We start from the raw sequence: 26,822 nt of genomic DNA, 5'->3' as shown, positions 1-26,822 counted from the left end.
GGCCCATGGTGGTGGTGGGGTTATGGTATGGGCAGGCGTATGTTATGGACGACGAACACAGGTGCATTTGATTGATGGCATTGTGAATGCACAGAGATACCGTGACGAGATCCTGAGGCCCATTGTTGTGCCATTCATCCACGACCATCACCTCATGTTGCAGCATGATAATGCACGGCCCCATGTTGCAAGGATCTGTACACAATTCCTGGAGGCTGAAAACATCCCAGTTCTTGCATGGCCAGCATACTCACCGGACATGTCACCCATTGAGCATGTTTGCGATGCTCTGGATCGGCGTATACGACAGCGTGTTCCAGTTCCTGCCAATATCCAGCAACTTGGCACAGCCATTGAAGAGGAGTGGACCAACATTCCACAGGCCACAATCAACAACCTGATCAACTCTATGCGAAGGAGATGTGTTGCACTGCGTGAGGGAAATGGTGGTCACACCAGATACTGACTGGTTTTCGGACCCACCCAGACCCCCCCAATAAAGCAAAACTGCACGTTTCAGAGTGGCCTTTTATTGTGGCCAGCCTAAGGCACACCTGTGCAATAATCATGCTGTCTAATCAGCATCTTGATATGCCACACCTGTGAGGTGGGATGGATTATCTCGGCAAAGGAGAAGTGCTCACTATCACAGATTTTTTCAGATTTGTGAACAATATTTGAGAGAAATGGTTATTTTGTGTACATAGAAAATGTTTTAGATCTTTGAGTTCATCTCATGAAAAATGGGAGCAAAAACAAAAGTGTTGCGTTTATATTTTTGTTCAGTGTAGTATTCTACACTATTTAATTTTTTGCATCGACAAAGTAGAGCCTTTCGAAAATATCAGGAAAAACAAAATAATTTCGTATGTTGAAATTATCAAAAAATGACGAATTATGTCAGAAAAAGTAATTGTACAATGTGTAGAAAAATATGGGAAACAGTCTTAAAATAGAATGTTGAAACATTTATCAATGAGTCAATAACATACACATAATGAAAACGGCCATGCTTTATGTTCCTGGGTCTAGTAATGACAAGTTAAAAATGCATAGGTTACTGAAACATGAATGCACTGAACATTGTCCCCAAAGTGGTTGTTTCAAATACTTCTCTGACTATCCGCACATAACGCATGTACACATAAATAGCAGCAAAATATTCTCTACACAAAGAAATGATTGCTCTTAAGTCATGATGATTTTATTTGTATTGATCATTAAAGGGGACCTATCATGCAAAATGCAATTTTGTATGTCTTTTAAACATCAATATGTGTCCCCGGTGTGTCAGGGAACTCACCAAGTGTCAAAACACAACCCTCTCTCTTTTCCTCCATACCAAAATCTCTAAAAACGGGGCTGCAACGGAGCTGATTATTATTTGAATTTTTCTGACGTCAGAAAAGGGGTGCTATATGGGCAACTCTCCACCTATCAGGGGGATGAGAGACCGCTGGAGACGCTGTAGTACATATGCCAGGCCTGTAATGGCACATTTCCACTGCAGCAGGGTAGCCCCGTTTAAGCGTCCCTAAGCGTCCTCGCTCAGGCCTCGGGCTGCCTCGCTGGCCGTCCGAGGCCGTGGCGCATTTCCATTACAGTTTAGGACCTGGGGTAGCAACGCAGTGTAGGCGGGGCGATCTGTGCAGAGACATCCTGGAACACTTTCACATTTCGAGTTGTTCCGTCGAGCTCCCGCTGGATTTGATCATCCCCAATAAGATGTAGGAACGTTGTCACCTTCTCGGTCGACCACGTGTGCTTTTCTTTGACGTTGCCATTTTTGTAGCTCCTCCGTTTACAACAATTCTGCATATAAAAATGCTGCAAGCTTGCTTCTAAATATATATGCGACGCTAGGGATGATCTCGCGCACGATCTTGTGACGATTCTCTCTGACCAATCAGCAGTCGAGAGTGTTGACGTCACTAGTTCAGCCCTGGCCTGATAGAACCACGATTTTATGGGGCCGGAAAAAGAGGGAAAAAGTACTCGCTAGCCGGTGCTATCCGAATCAGCCCTTGCAAAAACAGGGCTGGAAAAGAGCAAATAGAGCGAAAGGGTCCACTTTAATACATTTATAAGATCACTCTTGGTTTATAAATGCTAGCATCCCAAATGAACTTAATGAGCATATTGACCTTGGTGCTGGTAGGTTTAGACAAGCTTCTGCAGTCATTCCCCATTTGGTCGTTTATATATTCCCCCTAAAACCACAAGCAGCCAGAACACACCAACACACCATGGACTCTTCGATGGCATACCCCAAGCAGGAGTGCAATACAAAGATCCCTGTGATCTCTTCTTGACACAAGTACTGAACTGTTTAGGTTTTTGTGGTGTGTGTGTGTGTGATGATAATTGTGAGTGTTTACAACAAGGTTTTAATGGGTCCGCTTGTGTCTTAGATTTCCCAGAAAATTATGTTTTTCCACTTCATAGGAACGACTTAATGTAGTGATTATTAGTAGAGTGATTAGAAACACTTCATATATTATTACTCAATCAGTTCAACACTTCAATTCAGGGACAGAAAAAGCTTTCACTGCCAGTTGAATAAGAGCAATCGAATAGTGGTAATTAACTAATTTTAATCAGCCAGCAATGGACCATGATTTTGTGTGATGTGTGTTCATGTGTGTAAGAACAACGCCCAAATACAGCCTGGCCAAGTCAGCATTATGTATAGCTCGTCCCTCAAATGCTGTTAGAGGTATACAAAATACAATACAAAGATACCTAGATTGAAACATCTCACTGTGATGGTGAGGAATAGTGGGGAATGCAGAAGTGCTTTGAACTGTCATTATCCCACTAGCTCAAAGAAAGAACATCTCTTGTAATACAAAATAATTACATCTTTTCACTAGGAGTTCAGGTCTCAATAATTAATTTGACATGTGCCAATCTGTGTCACTGTGTGAGATCATTGTTCCATAAAGAAGATAATGGGGAAGTGTGCTTCATTGACAGGTCCCTATCATATGCTGCCTTGGAGATTTCTGCTCGCTCATCCCACCTCAGCACCAAGATAATGTGAGTTGTAAACCCAAATCCAGCGCATTAGTTATTAGACACAGAGTAGTGAAAGGTGTTTCGGTCTCACCCATAAACAAATGCATCAACATGCTGACTGCATGTTGTGCATGACTGCATGACTGTGTCAATGTTGTTCACATAATTGTTATTCCGCTCGTGAGGTTGCTCTGGCAAAGTTTGACGAAGCATGAGTCGTTGAGTCGATATCATCCTGATATATGAAGTCTAAAGGTTTAATCATCCCGTGTTGGAGCTCCCTGGGGAAAAAAGCAAGTTGTTAGACATCTATGACTTGAATGTATACATTGTAAGCAATAAGTAAACAATTAAAAGTTCACAAGGTGCCTACAAAAGAGCAACACTTGCAGGCTGTATAGCAACTTGTTGTGTTTGGTCAATTTGTCTCTTCCTGGTGTACATGTCTCTTTTGGGTAAAGTTAGATAACTCTAAAACTAACACATACTAACTCAAACAGCCGTGCCTTACAATAGATCTAGAGTACAGTATTTGCTGATTGATAAAATATCCATGTTCTACACAACATGCATCATGTTTTCCCTCATCCTTACCCTGCAGTCTGTTACACAACAGCTTTAGAGACGAAAGCTGAAATGGAGCCTTTGTGTCCATTCTCTCTTCTCCTGTCTTTCTCACACGGCTCTGCTACATTTGTCGTGTCCCTGGAGATGTGATGTTGAACAAAGCTTGAAGAAACAGTGAAGGGTTGTGCAACATGGTCCACCCTGGAGCAGAGATTCCTGAGACCCTGACATCTTTGCAATGACATCATGTTTCTCCCAAGTAACACCATCCTTAAACAATGGGGCACACATTTCTGAAGCTGTACTGTATGACCATTGTACTGGAGAGAGGATGGACCTAAACGTAACTTTTAGTGGTATAGACATGGTATAGGATGGGCCTACACATATTTCATTTCATTTCAATGTATTTGAGAATACTGTTGTGACTTTTTTAAGGTCTGTAAATACAGATTTGTAGGTGTTTTTACTTAAACTTGTTGTCTTCGTGTTATAATAAATACATGGTAATAAGCTCCACGGTGGATTGTCTAGGTAAATCTCAAGAATTTAAAGTACAGTTTATTACTTTGAAAGAAATGCAGAGGTAAAAAGGGTTATTGAAAAAGAAAAAGGCAGTTTCTAAAGTGAGAATCTACATTATTTTGTGGTACTTTCTTACACTAAAGAAAGTACCTATCTATCACTGAATGAATCTTGCAACAGAAAGTGCTTCCTTACAGTTAAAATAATTACAGCACAAAGACTTTTGAAGTCATAAGGTTTGTGTTGGGCATGTCAGCGATGCTCATTACTGCAACCTCCCATACTTCCCTGTCCACTGGAAAGTACCAACTTGGTATCAGGGACTTTCTGTGGAGAAGAAACTATGGCCCCGGAAGTTCCTGATCTTATTTAAAGTTTCAGGATTCCCGGTAAAGTTATTGCAGGTTTAGGAACGCTGGAATCAAAGTTTAAATGTAATTATTCATTTGCAAATAATGTTCTGAAACATGTTTCTTAAGGTTGTTATTCAAGTTTAAAATCGCAGTTGTTTGTAAGGCTGTAATGCTAAATCTTTGTTAGCTCATATCTCAGTTTCACCTGAATAAAAACAATCTGTTTTTCGCCCTGACAAAATGTCCTTTTTACGCTGCATCATTTGGGTGGATAGCCTGCAGTTTTAATGGATTCCATCTGTCCTTACTTCCCCTTTGACTCTCTTTCAGCTAAGATTCTGCGAGGGGTAAGCTTGTTTCCTCCACCCCTACAACCTACTGCCAACTGCGCCTGAACTGGGAATTCCCACTGATCGTGTTTCCTGTCCTGCTCGATAAAATACAGAGTTTCACAACTACAGGTTTAAGTATCTGTGTGTAAGGGGAAATAAACAAGTGTCATATTGAGCCTATGTGACCACAGATTGTGCTCTCAAACTGACATGAAACAGCATATATTAATTATGATAGATTGCGTGTGACATTTATGCATACGGGTGTGAACTTTAGAGATTTCTTGGTCCTCCATGTGATTGTGTGTGCTTGGAGACGAGGGTAATAAACCTGTATGAGTGTGCATTTGAACTTGCCCATTACAAATATTGCACGGAGGAGTGAACAAAACACTGGGGGGGGTTTTAGCTCTTTAACACAAGATGAAAAACACGCTCTTGTGACCTCGGAGCTTATCTCCTCACCTCTCCTCTTTCCCATCTGCTGGGTGAAATGAATACAGGAGAGAGGCCAAGTGCTGCGAGGTTGCAAGCTGAGGTTGTGTGTATGACAGAATAACTAGCAAACCCAGACATAAGGGAACAAGCAATAAAAAGCAAACACCTGACAGTTTGGGTAAGGCAGCTTTGTGCCTCTCATGCTGCTCATTAAAAGATTCCAGCCTGACTCAAAATAGCAGCCTTGTTCTGTTGGGCAGTGATGAATAATAACCCACTGTGTCTGATGCTAACAATTAATGGGCCCAATTTCTAAGTAATGAAACAACAGCTGTGCTTGAAGGAGCATTAGCACGCCCATTTATTAATCAAACGCTATCATTGTGTGGCTTCTCTCCCTTTCTTTCCTATCTTCCATTGCTTGCCATCGCTCCTTCGCTCACTTCCTGCTGATGCAGAAGTTGGAAACCTGAATCATGCCGTTCTGCTTGTTGCTGTCGGGAAGAGAAACCAGTGCAACAGCTCATGTCAGCAGCATAAGGATTTCACACCAGTGAGTATAGCTCTTATAACTCTTAAACACTGATGTTTAAAGCAGTGTTCAGCGCATCTCGAGTCATCAGTGCAGAAAAACAGTTTACCTTTAGACTACTGTCGTTTTGAATGTATTTCCTGCATTTATTAAATTAAATATGTCTCTTATCAATTATGACATGTAGTTTTGAAATGCTGGTCAGCAATTCCGCTGTTAATTGAATGTTCATCAGCAGCTCCCTGTATGATTAAATAAACGAGGGGAAATGAAACATTCTGGTAGATGCCACATGAGGGGTTTTAAGGTTACATAAGTCTCCTGTTGCCTCTCGGTTATTACTTGCAGATATCATATGACCTTGATGAATTAATAAAATAAGGAATTTGTATGAGATTTGACTGGAGCTGTATCCAAGGGGAATTGATTCAAATGAGAAAAATAATTAGGCTGTTGGAGAAAAAAATAAGTGGGTAGCATCCCTGTTGTTGATACATATAAAACAGCCTCATTTTCCACCGCCTACATCCACTCTGCTTATTGCAAGTTGAAGTATGCCTCGTTTTCATGAGCATGCTGACAGCTATAATGCTGAGGAGAATGGACACACACACAGATAACACTTACACTTGTTGTTGCAGGCTGCTGAGGAAGTTGTCGATGTGTTGCTGTGGCATGTCTCCGTCCAGTTGAGCCAGGAAGGTGTAGAGTTTGACGAAGGTGTCGAAGGGGATCCTCGCAGCACCGCCCTCCTCATCCTCTGTCAGGATCTCACAGGCAAACTTCAGAGAACTCACGAGGGTCTGAGGATGTGGCAGAAACAAGAAGCTGACAATTTGTCAAAAGAAACAGACACACAAATACATAAATGTGTTTTCAGCATTCAAGGACGGTCACGTCTTGTTGGAGCATCACACACTTATATACAAGTATACTTATTATCCCCACACACACACACACACACACACACACACACACACACCACACACACACACACACACACACACACACACACACACACACACACACACACACACACCACACACACACACACACACACACACACACACACACACACACACACACACACACACACACACACACAAACCACACACACACACACAAAAAACTAATTCAGTGCAGAACATGACTGCCCTCATGTGGTCAAAACATAAACAATCTCATAGTATAAGCATCCTTTCCAAAGTACTGACACTGAGCACATAATGCTGCTAATGCTGAGCTGCACATGCTTTTGCAGATTCTACGTAATCGTCTGTAAAGTTCTTCTTTGAGAAATTCTCCCTAATCTGTCTCCACTGCTCTATCTGCAACTTTAAAGCGAAACCATTGACTTAAAGGCATCACAAAGATTTCAGTATTCCAGTATTATCTTTAGAGCCTGGGGACCTTAATGGGGAAGTCTGGATCACTAGACTTCCCCATCTAGACTAACCCTAAACCCTAACCCTCTCTAAACACTGGAAAACTAGACTGTGATATTGAACAAAGAAAAACACTATAGGACCTCCAGTTGTGCTTTACCTCACAGAATGTTTTTTAAAACTCAAAGGAAATGGTATCAAGTGGTGTTATCAATTATATCTGGCCTTATGTAACAACTCACCCCTCCCAGAGCACTGCAGCCCAGAGAGAAAACTCCATCCAGACGATGTCTGAGCCAAAGCTGCCCAGCAACAGCAGGCTCTCCAGCTGATCCACGGGGAGACACAGGCCCTTCCACTTCTTCTGCACTTCCTCCTTGCTGCATGTTTTCCTGGGGGCCAGCTGAGCGGGGAGGAAGTGTCGGTTTAGGGGAGATAAGGAGGACAAAGGAGGACAAATGAGGTTATCTAGTTTACCAGATGAGTGTAAAAATCCCACTGTTTTATTTGTTGAAATAAACTTCAGTACTGGAGCTATAGGGAATCACACAGCCGTACTAATGACCTATTTATCAGCAAGATTTTCTTTACCGGTGGATTTTTCTGTATGGTCAGCTTTGTAATTAAGACACAGCTACAATGTATTGCTTTAGTATCCCAGAGCAACAGGACAATTTGGGGCCATAAAGGAAGCAGACTTTTTAATTAAGTAAACAGAATTTAAATACTAAGATAACTGACATAAAAACTGAACGAGATGGCTTCCTGGAAAGATTAAAACTGTTGCTAAAGTGTCGGCCTTTAAGGAAATATTAAATATTCAGATGCTTTAATGAATCCACCACACCAAAATGCCAGTACAAGCCCCAGGTTATGTTTACTATAATATGAGACTTTAATGATTCACGTGAGGAAACAGCATGAGTGGAATATGCTGATACACACAGAAAAGCATGGATACTAAACTTAATGCAGCTATTAATTACAAAGTACAGTATTACTAGCCTGTACCTGGCATTCAAACGGTAAAGCACAGTGGAAAAATGCAATTTATTGATTTTCTTTCAACAGCAACAACATAAGGCAAACGATTATGTGATACATTCTATGAGATTAGGCCCTGATGAAGAGGAAGTACCTGTTTGTGAAGAGTCTTGAGTAGACCTGGAGTCAGCCCTGTGTCAGTTCTCTGGGTGGCGGCATTCATCTCCAGCCTGTCCTTGACTGGCAGACACTCTCCTTTAGACAGCGCACTGAAGTATCTGAGAGAGGACACACACACACACTTACATAAACACACACATACACACACACACAAACATACACACACCTAAGCACCATTCCAATCAGATAAAGTCACAAAAGCAGACTATGTGCAATGATGCATACATAGACATTAGTCCAATTAAGAAATGATGTTTTTAGGACCATCAGTTGACTAAATTATGAGTAGTTTGTCTTAAGTTTAACGATTTGCATTTTGCTAAAACGGCATATTTATCTTCACAGTTTAAACAAGGTTTTCCTTCAACTTTAGAGCATTTCAGCATCAGAGGCGGCAGAGCCTGGTGTTACTTTAATAGCATCTAAACATCTTGTAACCCAGGAGACATTTGAGTTGTTTTTGTTTCACCATATGGCTCGCTTTATTGTCTTTTGCTGTAAACACTGCCAAGCTACATTGGCCAATTAAATAACAGATGATATGAGAGTCCTGAGGGGAACAAACACACACTTTATCTTTCAATTGCATCCAGTACTTTCAAAGAGATTTTTCTTAGTTAAGAACGTCAGATAGTTTAACCGCTGCAGTAACACGGAGGCCCCTGGGATCCAATTACAGCCAGTCAATGCACAGATGAGATGCACAGGTGAAAAGGGCCTGTCTTTTCATTCAATGATGCAGCCAGTGAGTTATGCTTTCTTCTAAAGAGATCAAGGTTGAACTAAAACACTTGCAACAATCCCTTTCAAGACAGATTTAAACTTACGCCGCAGACCACACCAGCAAATCCTTGGGCTGTGTACGGATGGCTGCCTTAGTGAAGTTTTTCAGGATGTCTGGCAGCTCGGGGGGGATGTTGATTTGCTGGGAACAGTACATTGTGTCTGGAAGAGGCATGGCTGCAATATAAAACATTGCATTATAGTTAAATTAGCAGATGAGATGTGTCAGATAGCAGATCCAAGAGGGATGGGAACAACTGCAGCCTGCCAGCCACTTAAAACTAAACAAGGAGACAAAAACCACTACATTAACATTTTTTATTTTTACTTAACTATCCAATGTTGCTATTACATACAGTTGAAGCTGAATGTGGAGACAAAGGACATTATCTAAACACGTTTAAAAAACATACAAGCTCGAAAAGCTACATATGTGTATTACTCTTTTATTATAAAGAACTGCATAATGAAATGTCCCATGTTGGAGAAGATCCTGTTTAAACAGCAATATCATTGTGGTTCTTAACCTGACATAATACTTCTGATAGCTCATATTTTTAATACATCTTTTTGTGAGGCTTTTGTTAAAGATAATGTAACGTCCGGTTAACTAGGAATACACATCTGGCTGTTATGAAAAGCATACAGAAAATCGATTACAAATACATTTAGCTATTGAACGTCAAATGGATTGTTTACGTCAATGCTACCGGACACAAACTAAGTAGCCAAACGGCACTTTTACAACTCATTTTAACTGTCGTAATATATTGCGAAATTAAGTAACATTACCTGGATAGTTGAACAATAAATGTGGAAAGAAAGGCTCGAATAATGTTATAACGCAGTTGTGATGTGTGTTGCGTCGCGTAGCAACGGCGTTCTTCTTCTGCAGGATAGCTGTGATGCTGCGTGAAGCGCTCTGCTGACCCCTTGTGGTGAGCAGAGTCAGTGGACAAAACACATTTCATGTTTCAACAATTCCATATTTATTAACTTCCATCCATCCATCCATCCATCTTCTCCCGCTTATCCGTGGTCGGGTCGCGGGGGTAGCAGTTCCAGCAGAGAGCCCCAAACTTTCTTTTCCCTGGCGACATCAACCAGCTCTGACTGGGGGATCCCAAGGCGCTCCCAGGCCAGCGAAGAGATATAATCCCTCCACCTGGTCCTAGGTCTACCCCTTGGTCTCTTCCCAGCTGGACGTGCCTGGAACACCTCCCTAGGGAGGCGCCCAGGTGGCATCCTAACTAGGTGCCCGAACCACCTCAACTGGCTCCTTTCGACGCGAAGGAGGAGCGGCTCAACTCCGAGTCCCTCCCTGATGACCGAACTTCTCACCTTATCCCTAAGGGAGACACCAGCCACCCTGCGGAGAAAACCCATCTCGGCCGCGTGTATTTATTAACTTAATTTAACTAATTTGCACAAATAGGGCTAGCCTTCCAATGATAAGATTATTTGCAGCTGTCATGCCCAGGACATTTGCATACAGGCATAATAACACATCTTATTTCTATGAAGTGTGGTTTTTCATATATTAAGACGGTCTATTGTGAACTGTAACATAAAAGTGATAAAACTGGTGACAAAATAAATTGGGTGATTCACATTCGGACACAAATCATGACAGATACCATTCTGTGTCAGCATACACATTTATTGAAGTGATGCCATGAAACATCATCAAGATTTTATTATTAAACGGCTTCTTGAAAATACAGGTTTACACAGACTGTGATTAGAAAATAATAGTACAACTACCAGTATTTGGTAACCAAACAGACATGGACAATTAAAAAAAGTAACTATAATAGACCAGAGACAAATTCATTCATGCACATTCACACAATCACTGTCAGGTCAAATACGCCAGTGCACATTTAATCTAGCACAAGTGGAATAGGTAGAATCTGCTTGTGAAATCCCTTTTAGATTCAACTAACTTAAGATGTAATGGGAGTCATGTTATACAATCACAGCGTTCCCTCTCGCAAGTTCCTACGCTGGGCTAAATTAAATGTGTCTAAAAAGTCATTATAAAAATGATAAGGATGGAATCTACCAATAACAACACAGGTTATGTGGATTACATAATGGACTAGTAAGGTGCTAGTCCCCCTTTTCCCCTTCCCAGTGTCATCTCTTTCTCCACTTGATACAAAAATAAAGCTGTTCTTCCCCAAAAACCCACCCTGGACACTCCTGTGCCTATAAAACTATTCAGGATCAGATAGTACTCCTCATCAACACCTTCTGGCAGGAACTACACTGTTCCAGACTTGTTCCTTTTTATATCATCTTACCCTTCCTGGACGAGGCCTCAGCCGATCTATCATTAGACTTTAAATGCAGTTATAAGTTTGACAGAGTTTAGGTAAACTATTGAAAAAATTGTCCTCCTCAAAGCACATCAATATTCAGACCAATGACATTCCTTAAAGATAACTGAACTATAAAAAAGAGATCTGTCCATGGCTGGGATTCCCACGAGTATTGTAGCGCTACAGATTGTAATGTGCAGGCAGCATGTTTGAGATAATGCAAACTCATATTTGAAATTATGCAAAGACTATTTTTAAGTTTTCCTTGAACTCCACTGTCTAGCAAATGTATTTAGTTGCCGGGCATCCAAAAGACCAAGGTCATTGAAGTGTCTAATCTAATGAGAACATGTGAGGAGCAACACTTTAGGACTATAGACAGTTGTTAGAAAGATGTTTGTTGGTCATAGATTTTGGTTTTCTCAATGTTTATTTAGTACATACCTCAATGTGATTTTAAAGTGTGATCCTGTGATTTATGGTTGTTTCAATCAAAGCCTGGATCATTTAATCTGGTTAAAATGTTCTTTGTTCTGTAGTTGGATAGTGATTATTAAAGCACTGATATGCTTCTGGGAGACCAGGCCTTACCCGCTACAGACACCAAGCTAGTCAGTCAGGGTTGAAGTGTTTGTGGTTTTATCTCTTGCCCCTTTTGTTACCAGCAGGGGGTTTCTTGAGCTGGAGGAGGGGTGTTTGGCCGAAGCCTGCAGCCGCCGGGTTAGACACGCCAAAGGTCAGGCCAGCCGACGTGTTGAGGCCAGGGTTACTGAAGTTAAATCCTGAGGTGCTGCTGCTACCGAAACCTAGAGAAAACAAGAGAGAGGACGCAGGACAAAAAAGACAACAATATATTAGAGAAAACAAAAGTAATGGAGCAATTAAAGAACAAGAATAAAGGTTATCCAGATTCCAGCATTTGCTAAATTTTGAACAGAAGTCGTCCAACCCAATATCCCGAAATGCCCAAACTGCCAGCGCACTTAGCTAAAAGACTTACTACAAGGATAACGTTGTTGACCAAGCCTACTAGCAGAGAGGAAACCAGAGAATCTCATTACACTGACTGTATCTGCACATTGCTCACAGTAGCTTGACTTTTCTTGATGACGCTTACTCAAAATGTTCTCAATTCAGAGAGTACACTTTCAAACACAAGCCTGCTCAGACTCAGCTGTACTGTAATGCGTTGGGGCCAGGTGTGAGTGAAGGGGGGTGTATACAGTATGATGTACCTGCACTCAGACTGCCTCCTGTGGGCTTACTGGTGGAGAAGGCAAAAGAAGACCCCCCAGTCCCCACCCCACCAAATCCTGGCCCACCAACAAAACCTGTGGGAGAGAGTGACATGGAAGTCAGTTTGAGCTAATCACAAACTACACTAGGAGCAGTGGCTCGGGAGTACACAAACACATCTAAGTCATTCCATGTCAAATCAGATTTTTGTTGGTTTTAAAACTTAAATAAATAGTACATCATCTACGCCTCTATCAGCAAATTATTTATTTTAATCAATTTATTATTTGAAAAACAATAAATTATTGATCAGCTTAAGTTATTATAATTTTTTTTTGTCCATAACTTATTTTTAAAAGTGTGACCAAATATCTAATTAGGAGGGGGGCTGCCTAATTTATCTTTTTACTTTAAAAATGGGCCAGTAATTAAAAATATTACATATGCTTATGCCTTTGTGTGCCCCTACCAATTGTTGTGTCTAACAGTATCATGTATACACCTTTAAAATGTCCTTCTCTTAATATTAGGGAGTTAAAATTCCAAAATTCTCATGTGCAACAAACTTTGTAAATCTGTGGAATACTTTTTGTCGTCAAATAGCATAGAAATTATTTAAAAAATAAGTAAACAAAAGCCTCCATCACATTTGACATGAAATAACCCATATGGAAAACAGATTATGCGAACCCTAACCGATAGAGCCCTCCACAGCTTAACCTCTGACTGGAGACTCAGCGGGGCAAAGCAAAGGCCGAAGAGAGAAAAACGTAATGAGAAGGAAAACCAAACACATCGACTACATGAGAACACGCACCTGGTGTGCGCTCAGACCACTTTTTCCAACACTGCCCAGATACTTTTAGCTGTTGCAGCCAAGTGGATATGCCAGGTGACATCCAACAGTAAGTTGCATTTCTTTAGCAATGTTTTGGTGACCTGTGGCAAATGTTTGCTCAGTTTTTCTTGTGGTGTGAACGCACTTGACCACCTGCGCATGGAAGAACAGAAAAAAAAAACACTGCCAAGCTTTAACTGCACCAATCTCACACACACTGCCTACCACTACTTTCATTCAGGAGAACACAAAGACCTCAAACACAAGGGCTTCTGGGGAAAGCTAGGCATTAGGACAACTGTCTACGGTGTAAGGGAAGGGCAAAACAGGGAAATAAATTTATAAAAAAAAGAGGTTATACCTCCAAGGGTAGAAGAGCCCAAGCTAGTGCCCACTGCCGAGGCAAAGGGGTTTCCGAACCCTACCCCCAAGGGTGCCTGGGTCCCTATGGCACAGAGAGAGAGCATATGCTTTACTCCTCTAAATGTGTGTGTTCAAAATCATCATCTCCTTTGACAGAAAAGTTGGTAAAGACATTCATTATGAAAAGGACATGTAATTTGTGATTTTATATCAAGATTCAAGTTTCCCCATGTATGTTATACCTCGCAAAAACAGAATGTCTGCAACATATAGTGGTAGCGTTTGAATATCACAAGATTACAGTGCTCAGTGCTTAAGAAATATAATGCAACAGTAGAACTGCCTTGAGAAAATGCTATTACAACTGCAGTCAGCAAATACTATGTTACCAATAAATGATATTACATCTTTTTTTAAACCAATAACATTCCAGGTAATGAATACAACGTGGAAAATGTGCTGCTAGTTCTTTCACTCAGAAACTTGTCTTTTTTCCTTAATGCATTTTTTTCTTTTATGTAATCAAATTTGATAAAGTTTCCAATTATATATTGCATTGTTAAATGAACTTCAGTCGAAAAAGAAACAAGGACAACCGTTTCTTTGTGTAAAAATTGATTTATTGTCAATTTAATATGCAATTCCACTGACATAAAACACAAACAAACATTTTAGAACATAACTGATTGTTAATTGCTAACTGCTACTGCATTTGACAAGTTTCCAAATTTTCAAGATTTCTGAGAGTGAATGAACTAGCATACGCCAAAAAAAGAAAAGAAATGCATCACACAGTTATTGAATATAGCTTAAAAGGCACACCATATTATATATTAAATATACTGTATCAACAGGCATTGGTTATATAGGTTTAAACACATTCCTCTACAGGTAAAAGCACTCGAGATTTAGATAAGAAATGTGGATTTGGCATCTGCCGCAGTGTAAACTCAGTGATATGTTAGTTAGCCTGTGGAAGTCATTGTTGTCACGTGAATATAATGAGCTGTGTGTGTGAACCCTTTTAACCAGTGTATTTAAAGACATTACAACCCAATTCTAGTTGTTTTAAACACAAACCTGCAGCTTGAATTAATTTACGCATGATTGCAGGCTACAAACACTCTTTGTATGGACTCGGATCAAGTCTGATTTGTTGAGGTGACATGTATAGCTTTTCGGAAATCACCCAAGACCCCCCATGACACAATCTGCAATACTAGTACCGCCTGAAAATCAACTACAAAAAAGCATAAAGCAATGGTCAAAAGTAAAATGATTTAAGAGAAAATAATAACATAATAAAAAAAGTCAATGACAGCCAGCAACTCAAAAGACCAGACTCTCATTTTCGACTATTCGAGCCTATTTGAAAGAACTGCTGCGCTGAAGCGTAACACCACACAGAAACTAAAGAAACCATTTACACAACTCTGAATAATCAATGAGTTTCACAATAACTCTCATTGAGTTGAACACTGTTGCTGGTACTGTGCCAACCAATCCAAAACTAATTCACATTATAAATTCTTCACTTCAAAAAAGGGGGGAAATCCCCTGCTGTCGAACAAACAGGAATAAGATGGCTAAATATTTACAATCACCTTCTGGGTCCGTGCAGCTTTGACAGACCAATAATTATAACATCATTTATTCTTCATTATTATGCCAAGTACGTCTGTAGAAATGTGGAAGACTATGTTTGAGCGTGTAAATAAAAGTCAAAGATTCTATCCACCTTGGAAATCTGGCTGACAAAGATCCAGCTCGGACCGACATTGTATCTTGATCTTAAAAAAGTGTGGAGACGTTGAAATTTCCGAAGCAGCAGTTTCTCTCTCAACAAGCCGCCTCAACAGAGAATCCACTAGGTTGGGTTTACCAAGCACAATTGTAACTAGCAGCAATGTACAGATAAGTGCTGCAGAGAGAGCTGTGAGTTTATTTGAGAACTTTACAATGTTTTGTTATCCTCACTCTTCGAAGTGCCATTAATGCTATCTCCAGAAACTCAATTATTACAACTCGAGCTAGACATTCCTTTCATCAAACAATGATGGGAAATGACTAATAAAAAAATATGTGGACATACAATCTGACCCTGCTGATCTGTCTGTTTAGTTTGGCATCAATGTATTTTAGTTGACCAGTGTGAACAGTAAAACCAATCATTTTCTTTTAAACTCACTCAAACCAATCACAAAGTAGAATTTCTACAATACTAAAAAAAAAAAAAAAGCTACTCAAAAAACTTGCCTTGGCAAAGGTCCACACAAAGTACCACCATCTTGGATACAATACCTGAAATTACAACTTGTTACCAGCACTTTTTCTCTACATTGTATTTAACTGAATGAAAAATGTTCCAGCACTGTAACACTGACAGTAGCCCTTAGGTGAAATAGCTTAAATCAAGTAACAATGGTAAGCAGCAGAGGTGGGACCAAGTCATTGTTTTGCAAGTCCGAGTCAAGTCTCAGCGCTCAAGTCCGAGTCAAGTCTCAAGTCTTTGCGCTCAAGTCCGAGTCAAGTCTCAAGTCTTTGCGCTCAAGTCCGAGTCAAGTCTCAAGTCTTTGCGCTCAAGTCCGAGTCAAGTCTCAAGTCTTTGCGCTCAAGTCCGAGTCAAGTCTCAAGTCTTTGCGCTCAAGTCCGTGTCAAGTCTCAAGTCTTTGCGCTCAAGTCCGAGTCAAGTCTCAAGTCTTTGCGCTCAAGTCCGAGTCAAGTCTCAAGTCTTTGCGCTCAAGTCCGAGTCAAGTCTCAAGTCTTTGCGCTCAAGTCCGAGTCAAGTCTCAAGTCTTTGCGCTCAAGTCCGAGTCAAGTCTCAAGTCTTTGCGCTCAAGTCCGAGTCAAGTCTCAAGTCTTTGCGCTCAAGTCCGAGTCAAGTCTCAAGTCTTTGCGCTCAAGTCCGAGTCAAGTCTCAAGTCTTTGCGCTCAAGTCCGAGTCAAGTCTCAAGTCTTTGCGCTCAAGTCCGAGTCAAGTCTCAAGTCTTTGCGCTCAAGTCCGAGTCAAGTCTCAAGTCTTTGCGCTCAAGTCCGAGTCAAGTCTCAAGTCCAAGTCTTTGCGCTCAAGTCCGAGTCAAGTCTCAAGTCTTTGCGCTCAAGTCCGAGTCAAGTCTCAAGTCTTTGCGCTCAAGTCCGAGTCAAGTCTCAAGTCTTTGCGCTCAAGTCCGAGTCAAGTCCTCAAGTCTTTGCGCTCAAGTCGAGTCAAGTCTCAAGTCTTTGCGCTCAAGTCCGAGTCAAGTCTCAAGTCTTTGCGCTCAAGTCCGAGTCAAGTCTCAAGTCTTTGCGCTCAAGTCCGAGTCAAGTCTCAAGTCTTTGCGCTCAAGTCCAAGTCAAGTCTCAAGTCAGGTTGGGCAAGTTCAAGTCAAGTCCTAAACTTTGACAAAACGAGTCTTTAACAAGTCATTATGTGCTTTTCAACAAATGTAATGACATTGATCAACAGAATAATACTTAATAATCAAATTGCTCTTTATTAGTCACATTAATAATTTAATAATCAATTTTCTCTCTGCTGGTAAAGTAACGTGTGTTTTTCTATTTGAAGAAGGATCAGTAAGGTAAGGCTACCGTGACGGTTTGATTCAGAAGGAGTTTAATGTATAAGATCCCTGATGTTGAGGTGACCAGAATGTTTATCACTGTGTACAACATGTTATAAGGGACCCACAATCTATCTTTATGCAAGGGATAATGTGCAGCGAGGCGGTCTCTATGGGGAAGAGAACACCTGAATCTAGATCCCTCTGCAGGTGGTACTTTAACTATATTTTGATGCCAATACTTTTGTACTTTTACTTGAGTAACATTTTGAATGCAGGACTTTTTATTGTAACCGAGTATTCCTACACTCTGGTACTTTTACTCAAGTACAAGTTCTGAACTTCTCCCACCTCTGACAATACATCCTGAGTGGTTACCAAAAAAGAAGGTTATTTTCATTTTACAAATCCTGCACTCAGCTTTGCTTTCTCCGATATCATTGAAAAGCAGCCAAATGCTGCTTCTTTTTTCGGTTTTCGCAAATTTCTTGACTTTTTCCGACGCACTTGCATTTATATCCGGCTCCCCGTAGCAGGCCTGTACCACTACACCTGCTGTCTTTGGAGCCCCCCACCCTTCTTTCACATAATGGTAGTGTGTCCTCGCATATGATTGTGGCTCAGCAAAATAAAGTCCCGCCCCTGCCTGCACGGATTCACAGCAAGTGTTGGAGCGGCGGAAGATTCTGCTCTCCCCGATGGGAGTCTGCTCTTCTAGCGGCATCTCGCGATCGGCGTGTTGGAGACCCCTGAATTAAAGTATCAAGTCACCTCAAGTCAGAAGGCTCAAGTCCAAGTCAAGTCCCGAGTCATTGGCGATCAAGTCCAAGTCGAGTCGCAAGTGTTTTGTGATTTTGTCAAGTCGAGTCCAAAGTCATCAAATTGGTGACTCGAGTCCAAGTCATGTGACTCGAGTCCATACCTCTGGTAAGCAGTATTGAACAGTGAGTTAATGCAGACTTTTGTTGACTAGCCATATTGTTACTGAACCTTCATTTGGCTCGTTGTTCACAGCACTTGATTGAAAACAAACACTGAGCATCCCTGCCTTAAGAGCAGCAATACGTGACAAACACCAGTGATATTTTACAAGCTCAACAGCCTTGCTTTTACTCTAAGACAGAATAATTGCAGTAATGGAAAGACAATATCTTAGTTTGAACGTTACATTGTTCATACTTTCAGTCCCGAGTCTTTTGGCATCTTTCACCTTCGGCCTATCGAGAAACAAATCTGACGTTTGGCCTTCACAATCAACCAGCACACGACAAGTATTCGGGTCAAACACACATTTGACTGGAGTTAGCGCCACCTTGCTGCATGGTTAGTGTTGTGAGTGCTGCGATACTGGCCACCCCAATAACAGACTGAGCCCCAACCAAAAATAAAATTGAAATAAATAGTTAAATAAATACTGAAGAGAACCAGACAAAGACTTGTCTAGCCTTGGAGTTGAAATGAAATGACTGATTTAAATATTATAAAAAAACTATTTGGCAAAAGAATTGGAGTTACCTTAAAAAAGACAATCGTTTTACCTAGTCCCCCACTCTGGGGTTAACTGACTTGCAAAGCAATGACTTTGAATATTGTACAGCTAGCTAGAATACGCAGAGAACACAAACTAATGATTAGAAATAGATTTGGCATTATACGAGATAAAAAAATGGAAAGCAGCACACAAATAAATCTCTTCAGCAGGCACCAAGGTAGTGTCTCTACATACACACAGGTATTTTACGTACTGTAGCTAAAGGGCTTGATGTGAAGAGCTTGTTTCTGCAGATTAGGGTTAAGCAATCGTTTGGTAAAAATGTCCATCCCTACTTGGCATTTAGACTAGATGCTAATTCAGAGAAGCGTCTGCATGTCCTGCTAAGAGATCAGAGGTATAAGAATGTTCATATGACACTGACAAATAAGCAACATTCATTGTCTGGGTAACAATTGAGGAATATTGGATCTGATGATAATGATAATTGTGTGAGACAGCAAAAGGCGCGTTCACACCGCAGTACTTTTCCCACTTCCGTTCCGAAATGTTGCGTTCACACCAAAAAGAGCCGGAACTAAAATGAGTTAATCAGATCCTTTTTTACCCCCTTTTCCGTCCCTGCTAGAGAGCAGGTACTTTCGTGGGAGAACAAGGTTCCTATGTCTGATTGGCTGGGCGGATTGCAAACCACGCCCCGTAAAACTACAAAAAAGTTTTGTGAAGACGCCATTTTATTATCCTCGCATTAGCATTATTAGCATTAGCCCAGCGCAGAAACGCAGAGAGACTAACTTATGGCAGCACAAAAGAAAACATGGGAGCGCTGGAGATGAGGAAGTGTCGGCGTTCTGGCGATTTACTCGGAAGGCTTCAGTAGAAGCTGCTGGGAGTCCCAGCAGCTTCTACTGAAGCCTTCCCCAACTCCGGGGACTTCCGGCCGGGGACTTCGGGTGGCAGTATACGCCGTGAAGTTGTTTGCACCGTGCCAGTAAACCCAAAGCAGAAGAAGAAGAAGAAGTGACGTCAGCAGCTTCATTTGCCTAATCCTCCCCCAGGGACTTATTCCGGTGTGAACGCGATCTGTACTTAGTTCATGAGAACTAAAGAGTTCTCATGAACTAAGTTCTGATGAACCTTTGTGGGAAAAGTACTGCGGTGTGAATGTGCCTAAAGACTTTCAAATGAAACCACACTTGAAAAATTGCTTTCAAACTTCGTCTTTCCTAACCCCAACAAAAAAGGCAGCAGGAACATGCCAACATACACAGTAGCTTAGTTTGTTCATAGTAGGTAAGTGCCCTGATATGCCAGTAAAACGGCCTACTAACCGAAGCCTACAAAAAAGGCTGAACATCTGTTTAACACCTCACCGATGAATGTGGCAACAACCATTATGGAAACTACTTTTAACATAGTTAACATTTGTAGTATATTGTGCAGGCTTATTTAAGTGTTTGTGGGATGCGTACATCATCAAGTTATAGAAAAAGTTGAAGACACTAATCTGTGAGTAAGCAGTAAACTAAATTCAACAATCTTCATCTGTCTGCTTATGCTGGGTGTTAATACTGTGTTGAATAATATTTTAAATATATTTTTGTTTGTACATCCTCTACAGAAGATGGAAATGATTGAACAGGTTGCATGACACATTTGAGGAATATATCTTACATTTCTTTAATAAATAAATAAGACTTTTTGATGTAGGCATTTAGTTCAATTATGGTTCATTATAGTAGCCAATAAATGTAGGTTTGGCTTGAAGTAGACTATTTTGGCAAGTCGAGAGAAGCTCCATGCTTCAATGAACATTCAATCTTTATTTGACACTGTTCTTAGAAATGTCCTTTATCGACGTTGTAAGCTGATGCCATTTGGCTTCTGATCGATTCCCTCTCGACAGTTAGACTGAAGAGAGTAGGAGCTACATTATAATCTGTTTACCCTCATAGACCAGATAATTGGCAAGTATATCTAAATTACACAACAAGTGTCTATTGCTTCTAATCCCATCACATAACAACCTTCATTAAGTTGGCTCATTTCAGGCACCCTAAATTACATTTAATGTAGGAGCTCTGATTGTAACTTCAAGATTCAAGTGAGTTCAATTGAGATAGCTGGACACATTATAAAAAACGCATTCTAAGTCGGCTTCATCTACCTGCTCTAAAATACTCTTGGAGATGGTACAGAACTAAATTAGATAAAGTAGGTTATTATATCCTTGGTAGTGTTTGTATGTCAAGATGGTAAGGCAGCACAAAGGTTTGTTGTAAGAGTTTAGCAACAGATTTCTCATCTTCATTCTTTCATTAGAGAAATACATACACATTAACTTGGCACCAGCTAGGTCTTTTTTTAATCGTTTCAATTCTGTCACCTTCTCACCTTTCTACTTGCACTATTGCCTCATTATAAAAACACTGTTTTCCTGTCCCTCCTCTCCCTCTTTCATTTTAAGATGAGAAGAAGAAAACTTTCTAGAACTTGTAGGCAGTCAGACCTGGAGTTGGCTGCTGTTGCTGGGTCAACGTGGCTGCCATGGCAACCGCTGCAGCGTTGGGCACATTAGAGAAAGGGGCCGGCCCCGTCGTGACTCGCGGCGTGCTCTGCCACTTCCTGTTTGACGCCCGTTTGGACTCAAAGACGTCCGTAGAGTCTTCTAGAAAGGCCCGGCGGTAGGAGAGGTATTGGTGCTTCAAGATCTATTATGACAGACAAAATGGATAGAGAAAAACATTTTCTATTCAAATACTGACACGGTTGATAAAAGTTGCAATCATTTTTCAAACAAAGCTAGAGGAAAATAACTGACCTTGACATTCTCATGAACAGACTGGAGCTGGGCAGCCTGTGCGACAAATGTCTGGTACAACTTCTGCATAGCCAGGGTCAAGTCTGGAAACAAAAGCGTACACAGTATAATAATCTGAGTGTTTATTGTGGATCTGAACAGAGGAGTATTTTTCCGTTACTCAATGTGGGAAAATGCTTTCCAGTTACACAGTCATCAGCTTTAATATTGATATAAAACTAGTTTATCCGATTTCGCTTATACCCACAATATACATCCTGTGAGTCACAATGATGAGAGCAGTTTAAAATCTGGACATTTCAAGACACATTTGACCTAGTTTAAAGTAATGACCCATCTGTCAAGGGTGAGACAAATGTTCTTACCCTGAGGAGTGATGTGGGAGCCACTGCTCTGCGTTGTCAGGTGGTTCTCCAATTCTTCTATCTGCTGTCGGTACTGCTGCAACTGCACCTCAAACTGCTCTACCAGGCTCCGGAAATAACTAAAGACAAGAAACATACACATATCTTTTTGAGAGACAAGCAAAAAGGGGCATAATGACTTAACGGGCCATAAAGCTGACACTGCTGCACACATACACCTTTGATTTGCTTCAGGACTACTATCTGGGGGCTAACTTACTCTGATGGAGCATTGTTCTCATGCTGAAGTCCAGGGGGGGTCTTCTGTGTACGCAGTGCTATGTCAGCATTTTTCAACTCCTTCAATACAAAGGAACAAATAAATCAGAGACAGTTTTTTAAAGTTTCTTCAGGATACTATCATTTTCTTGGAGGGCACTTTCCACTTTATGAGGTGAGAGTAACAGACATGGTAAAGAAGCTATAGGTATGCCATAAGATAAGGAAAAACTCGTATCCATCTTGGTCTAGCAATGGAGCATCTTTTCTTGTCATTTCCCATCACAGGCAAGAAATTGATAACGTTGACAAAAAAAAAAAAAAAAACTTAAATTCTGTTCTTGCACAATATATAGCGATTCAAACATTTTCAATTATCCGTGGCCAATAGGGTCCATTGTCTAGTTTTGTCTAATACGTCAAACCCCTCTAATTTCCAATTTCTAATTCAAAGACCCGTAATAACCATATACAACATAACATTTGTATTTATATAAGATTTGTGCTTCAGAATAAAAAGACACATAATACCACTCACACTAAAGATTGTGCACATGTACAGTATTTACCTGCGCTGTTTCCATCTTGAGCTTGTCGATGGCCAGAGCTTGGCGCTGCAGGCCGCTGGCGCTGACAGAGAGAGACTGTTTGAGGCTCTTGATGTCGTCTTGGACTTTAGAAATGGCCTTAGATGACATCCTGCTGATGTCTTCCTGAACCTGTTTCTGGTCTTTAACAAATTTTCTATGAAAAAGAATGAAAGAGACAATTGATAATAACTCAACACAATTGTTTTGCCTGCAATACATTTTGGTGCACTAGTACCAATTTGTAATAGACAATATAAAACACATACAACACTTACTGGAAATTCTCAACATCCTGACAAATAACTGGTGGTAGGTTCTCATCTTTCAAAGCTTTACTGTCCCTGCGAGAGAAAGAGTGCATTTCATTACAACACGCAGAACATTCCTTGCTGATCAGATATACACGTAGCAGAGTAGGAAGCCACTGAATGCTTCCCAGTAAACAGTTGTTTACACTATAATCCATTATGGCATATAGAGTTATTGAAAGTTCTAGCATTAACTTTCAGCAAAAAACCACACATATGTTGGTAAGCAGGATTTACTTTGCATTGGCTCCAGATGATGTGTCGCTCTTATTCTCAGAGGACGTGCTGAAGTCGACTCCACCCAGGCCAAGACTGGGGGCCGGGGCCACTGCTGATGCAGTGGAGGAAGCTAACAGAGAACCTAACGTTAACCCGCCTCCAAGAGTCTGACCCAAACCTGCAACACCAAGTAAACACAAACATAGGTTTTAATTAGTGGTGCACGATAATTATCGGCCCGATATTAGGAATTATGACGTCATCCCGATAAACCCGATAAAAGTATTAATAGCCCCGATAATATACAATATATGTTTTGGGTAAAAAAAAGAAAAAATACTGCGGTGTGGGTGGATTGAGATGAGGGGCGCTTGTTTTTCACTCGGCTCCTCCCGTTTTGCCAGTACTGTGGTATTAGTGGTTTAGGAAGAGGGGAGTTTTCACAAATCCAGCGCTCCCTAACTCATGCCTGGCTGTGACGTAAATGGTGTGCGGCCGTGAAGCCAGGACAGTAAACAAACATGTCGCCGGTAGTATGGGACTATTTCAAAGTTTCAGAGTTAGATAGTTCGCTTGCTATTTGTATTAACAAATGCAGAAGTTCCACGAGGAGGGAAAAAGGCAACGAGCTATAATACTTCCAACCTGATTAGTCACCTGAAACATCGCCATCGCTACGATGCTGTGTTAAAAGCGTACGAAGACGCCTGCGCTGCTAAACTAGCGGCGAATATAAAGGCAGCTGCAAAGGTACCACCAGGTGTGCAAAAACTACAGGTACATTTAATATATACATATATTATATTATTATCGGTTATCGGTCTTGAGAAACAGGAAGTTATCGGTATCGGTTTCAAAAAAACAATATCGTGCATCCCTAGTTTTAATAATGGGTAACATTGTTAAGACTGATTACTAATAATACATAGTCCTTAGTTAAAGGTTGAGTTACTATAAAAACACCTGCAGCATTAAAATATAAACATTGATGACCTCATTGGAAATCTAAAGGCATAGCAATGTGCAAAGGTCATTAACATACTGCTTACTCACTGACCAAAATCAACAGAACCCATTCATTACTCTCAGTTAATCTATATGACATAATACTTGCATTGGACAAGCTCAGTGTGTGTTGCATCTCACCTGAAGCCAAAGTGTTGGCGAAGAGACTTCCACCCAGTGTTTGGCCTGTTAAGGATGCTGCTGTGGTGGTTGCTGCGCCCCCAAGACCCAGGCCGAAGGCTGAAGTCTGTTGTGGAGCTGTGGCTGTCAGGACAGAGCCGAACGATAAGCCTGCCACTCCAGGAGCTGCCAAGGGCGTGGAGGTGGTGAGGGAGAAGGGTGTTGCTGAGGCGGTGGGCTTGTTGAAGGCCAAGCTAAAACCAGTGGCTGCACCTGTAGCAGCAGGTGCGCCTGAGAGAAAATAGGCACAGAAAGCAAGGTTATAACCTGATTTCATTCACTTTCAATTAAAGGTGGGGTAGGTAAGTTTGAGAAACCGGCTCGAGATACACTTTTTGTTATATTCCATTGAATGCTCTTAACATCCCGATAGCAATGAATATCTGAAGTGCTTTGACAACAAATCCATAAAAGAACTTCATCTGTGGAAGCCGTAATACTGTAAAAAGTACAACCAATCCGTTTAGCCGGATTGCCGCCCTGTCTGTCAGCCTTCCATCTCGTGCACGCACAAATGTATCTCGTGCCCTCATTGGGCGTGCATTGCAGCAGTACTTCAATGAGCAGCAACAGGCGGCCACTTTCACCAGTCTGCTGATGTCATGTGTGTTCATGTGTGTTGGAGGAGGTGCTCTGTAAGGAAGTCTGAAGGAAGGGGCGGATTCTTTTCGGCTGTGTACTTTCAAATTTGAGTGCACTCGAGTCGGTTTCTGAAACTTACCTACCCCACCTTTAAGTTACTTCAGAAATATACCAAAAAACAAACATACCTAATGTAAGGCCTGTAGTGGGTGCAACAGCACCTAAAAGAGAACAACATAAGACAAGGGGTAAGAATGAAGCCATGCAGGAGTTTATGATAGTGTTTACCACTGGGTTTTTTAAATCTGTGTAACAGTATTACCTGATGCAGGTGTGTTGAAAGAGAACCCTCCAGTAGGTTTCTGACCGAAGAGACCGCCTCCAAGTCCGAGAGATGGGGTGGCGCCTGTGGTGGCAGCAAGGGTTGTGGCTGCTGTACCGAGGGCTGTGCCCATAGAGAAGCCACCGGCATTGGCTGCAGGTGTACTACAAATGCAAAAGGAAGACAATCAGTCACATGACCACAGCTCCTTAGTGATACCAGAGTCAAGACGTAAACAAAGAAACAGATTACTAAATAATCAATAGAAAGACGTAAACATGCCCTCTTACTTTTACTTTCACTTTACACATCTTACTTGTTGCATATAACACAAAGAGTGCAGATTATCAATACAAGTAAAATCTAGTAAAACAAAGTGAAAGCTGTGACAATGTACAGTCCCTTTTGCTAAGAATGTCACTCAAAATGTGCCTTTTACTACTCAACTGACAGATCACAACTTTGAACTTATATCATTATGGTTAGGTTTCTCTTGCAAACATAATAAGAAGCAACCCGCCTCGCGTTGTATTGTTCTTTTGAAAAGTAAGTTACATTAACGATTCCGGTACAGTAACACCGGTAACCTTAATGTAAAACGAAACACGTTTTCTTACATGCTAACGTCAGGTTAACTTTGTCTATGCTAACGTTAGCGAAGCCGGCTATTTTAAACATGTCATTACCTGGTTGCGCCTCCAAATGAGAATCCCCCACCAGGGTTGGCGGCTCCCAGGGTCCCTGATCCAAAGTTAAATCCAGACATGTTGTCTTAGAAGCAACGCATTAACACAAACAGGTGATTTGGACACTCATGAAGACACTCAGCATCACAGCTAACACGCTAGTTAGCTTTGAAAGATGCCCGCGTGAGGGCCAAATCTTCGGTCTTGCCTTTAAAAGACCAGGCAAAATGTTGGCTTTTTCAAAAAATGCTAAGGTTCAATGCGGACCCTTCCGTTGCAGTGTTCGCAACCCTTTCTTATGTGTTTTAGATAATTAAAGACGCCTAATATTGCATGACAAATCCTCGCATGGTGTTACTTTTCCTATTACCCGCCTGGTGTTTCCTTAATGCTGTTGCATTTTGGGTAATCTCTTTTCAAACTACATTTCCCATACTCCCTTTCGCTGTTTTTGTGTCGCGTGATGCCTCACACATACACAAAGTTAGTACTTTCGGACGTTAACAAAACCACGGCCTTGCTTTCAAAATAAAAGATAGCAGTCGAAAGTTAAAAAAATATAGTAAAGACAAACTTTATGTATTTGAAATGGTG

The 26,822-nt window shown here is 41.1% G+C and overlaps 2 protein-coding genes across 4 annotated transcripts; both read right to left on the bottom strand.

Moving 5' to 3' along the window:
• Positions 1 to 1,974: 1,974 nt before the first annotated feature.
• On the bottom strand, positions 1,975 to 10,029 carry ropn1l (rhophilin associated tail protein 1-like). Its single transcript, XM_034211979.1, is given in 7 exon segments — positions 1,975 to 3,299; positions 6,393 to 6,568; positions 7,393 to 7,424; positions 7,427 to 7,553; positions 8,289 to 8,412; positions 9,142 to 9,274; positions 9,890 to 10,029. Coding segments are annotated over 6 exon segments (702 nt in total). The 5' UTR covers positions 9,273 to 9,274; positions 9,890 to 10,029; the 3' UTR covers positions 1,975 to 3,187.
• Positions 10,030 to 10,736: 707 nt separating this feature from the next.
• Positions 10,737 to 26,652, bottom strand: nup58 (nucleoporin 58). Of its 3 annotated transcripts, XM_034211976.1 has the most exons (14): positions 26,229 to 26,652; positions 25,543 to 25,706; positions 25,409 to 25,441; positions 24,600 to 24,869; positions 23,472 to 23,631; positions 23,202 to 23,267; positions 22,906 to 23,080; positions 22,338 to 22,417; positions 22,079 to 22,197; positions 21,714 to 21,796; positions 21,402 to 21,603; positions 13,857 to 13,940; positions 12,657 to 12,752; positions 10,737 to 12,227 (listed from the first exon to the last, which is right to left on the bottom strand). In XM_034211976.1, exons 1-14 carry the CDS (start codon positions 26,306 to 26,308, stop codon positions 12,061 to 12,063), a joined length of 1,779 nt encoding a protein of 592 aa, XP_034067867.1. In that variant the 5' UTR covers positions 26,309 to 26,652; the 3' UTR covers positions 10,737 to 12,060. The 3 variants fall into 3 exon arrangements, with proteins under 3 accessions (XP_034067867.1, XP_034067868.1, XP_034067869.1); XM_034211977.1 differs by lacking the exon at positions 12,657 to 12,752 and having other exon boundaries at positions 26,229 to 26,650; XM_034211978.1 differs by lacking the exons at positions 12,657 to 12,752; positions 13,857 to 13,940 and having other exon boundaries at positions 26,229 to 26,647.
• Between the last annotated feature and the right edge of the window lie 170 nt (positions 26,653 to 26,822).

This window comes from Gymnodraco acuticeps, unplaced genomic scaffold (assembly GCF_902827175.1).
Source record: "Gymnodraco acuticeps unplaced genomic scaffold, fGymAcu1.1, whole genome shotgun sequence".
Taxonomy (NCBI): domain Eukaryota; kingdom Metazoa; phylum Chordata; class Actinopteri; order Perciformes; family Bathydraconidae; genus Gymnodraco; species Gymnodraco acuticeps.
This window is presented reverse-complemented; position numbering and strand designations above follow the sequence as displayed.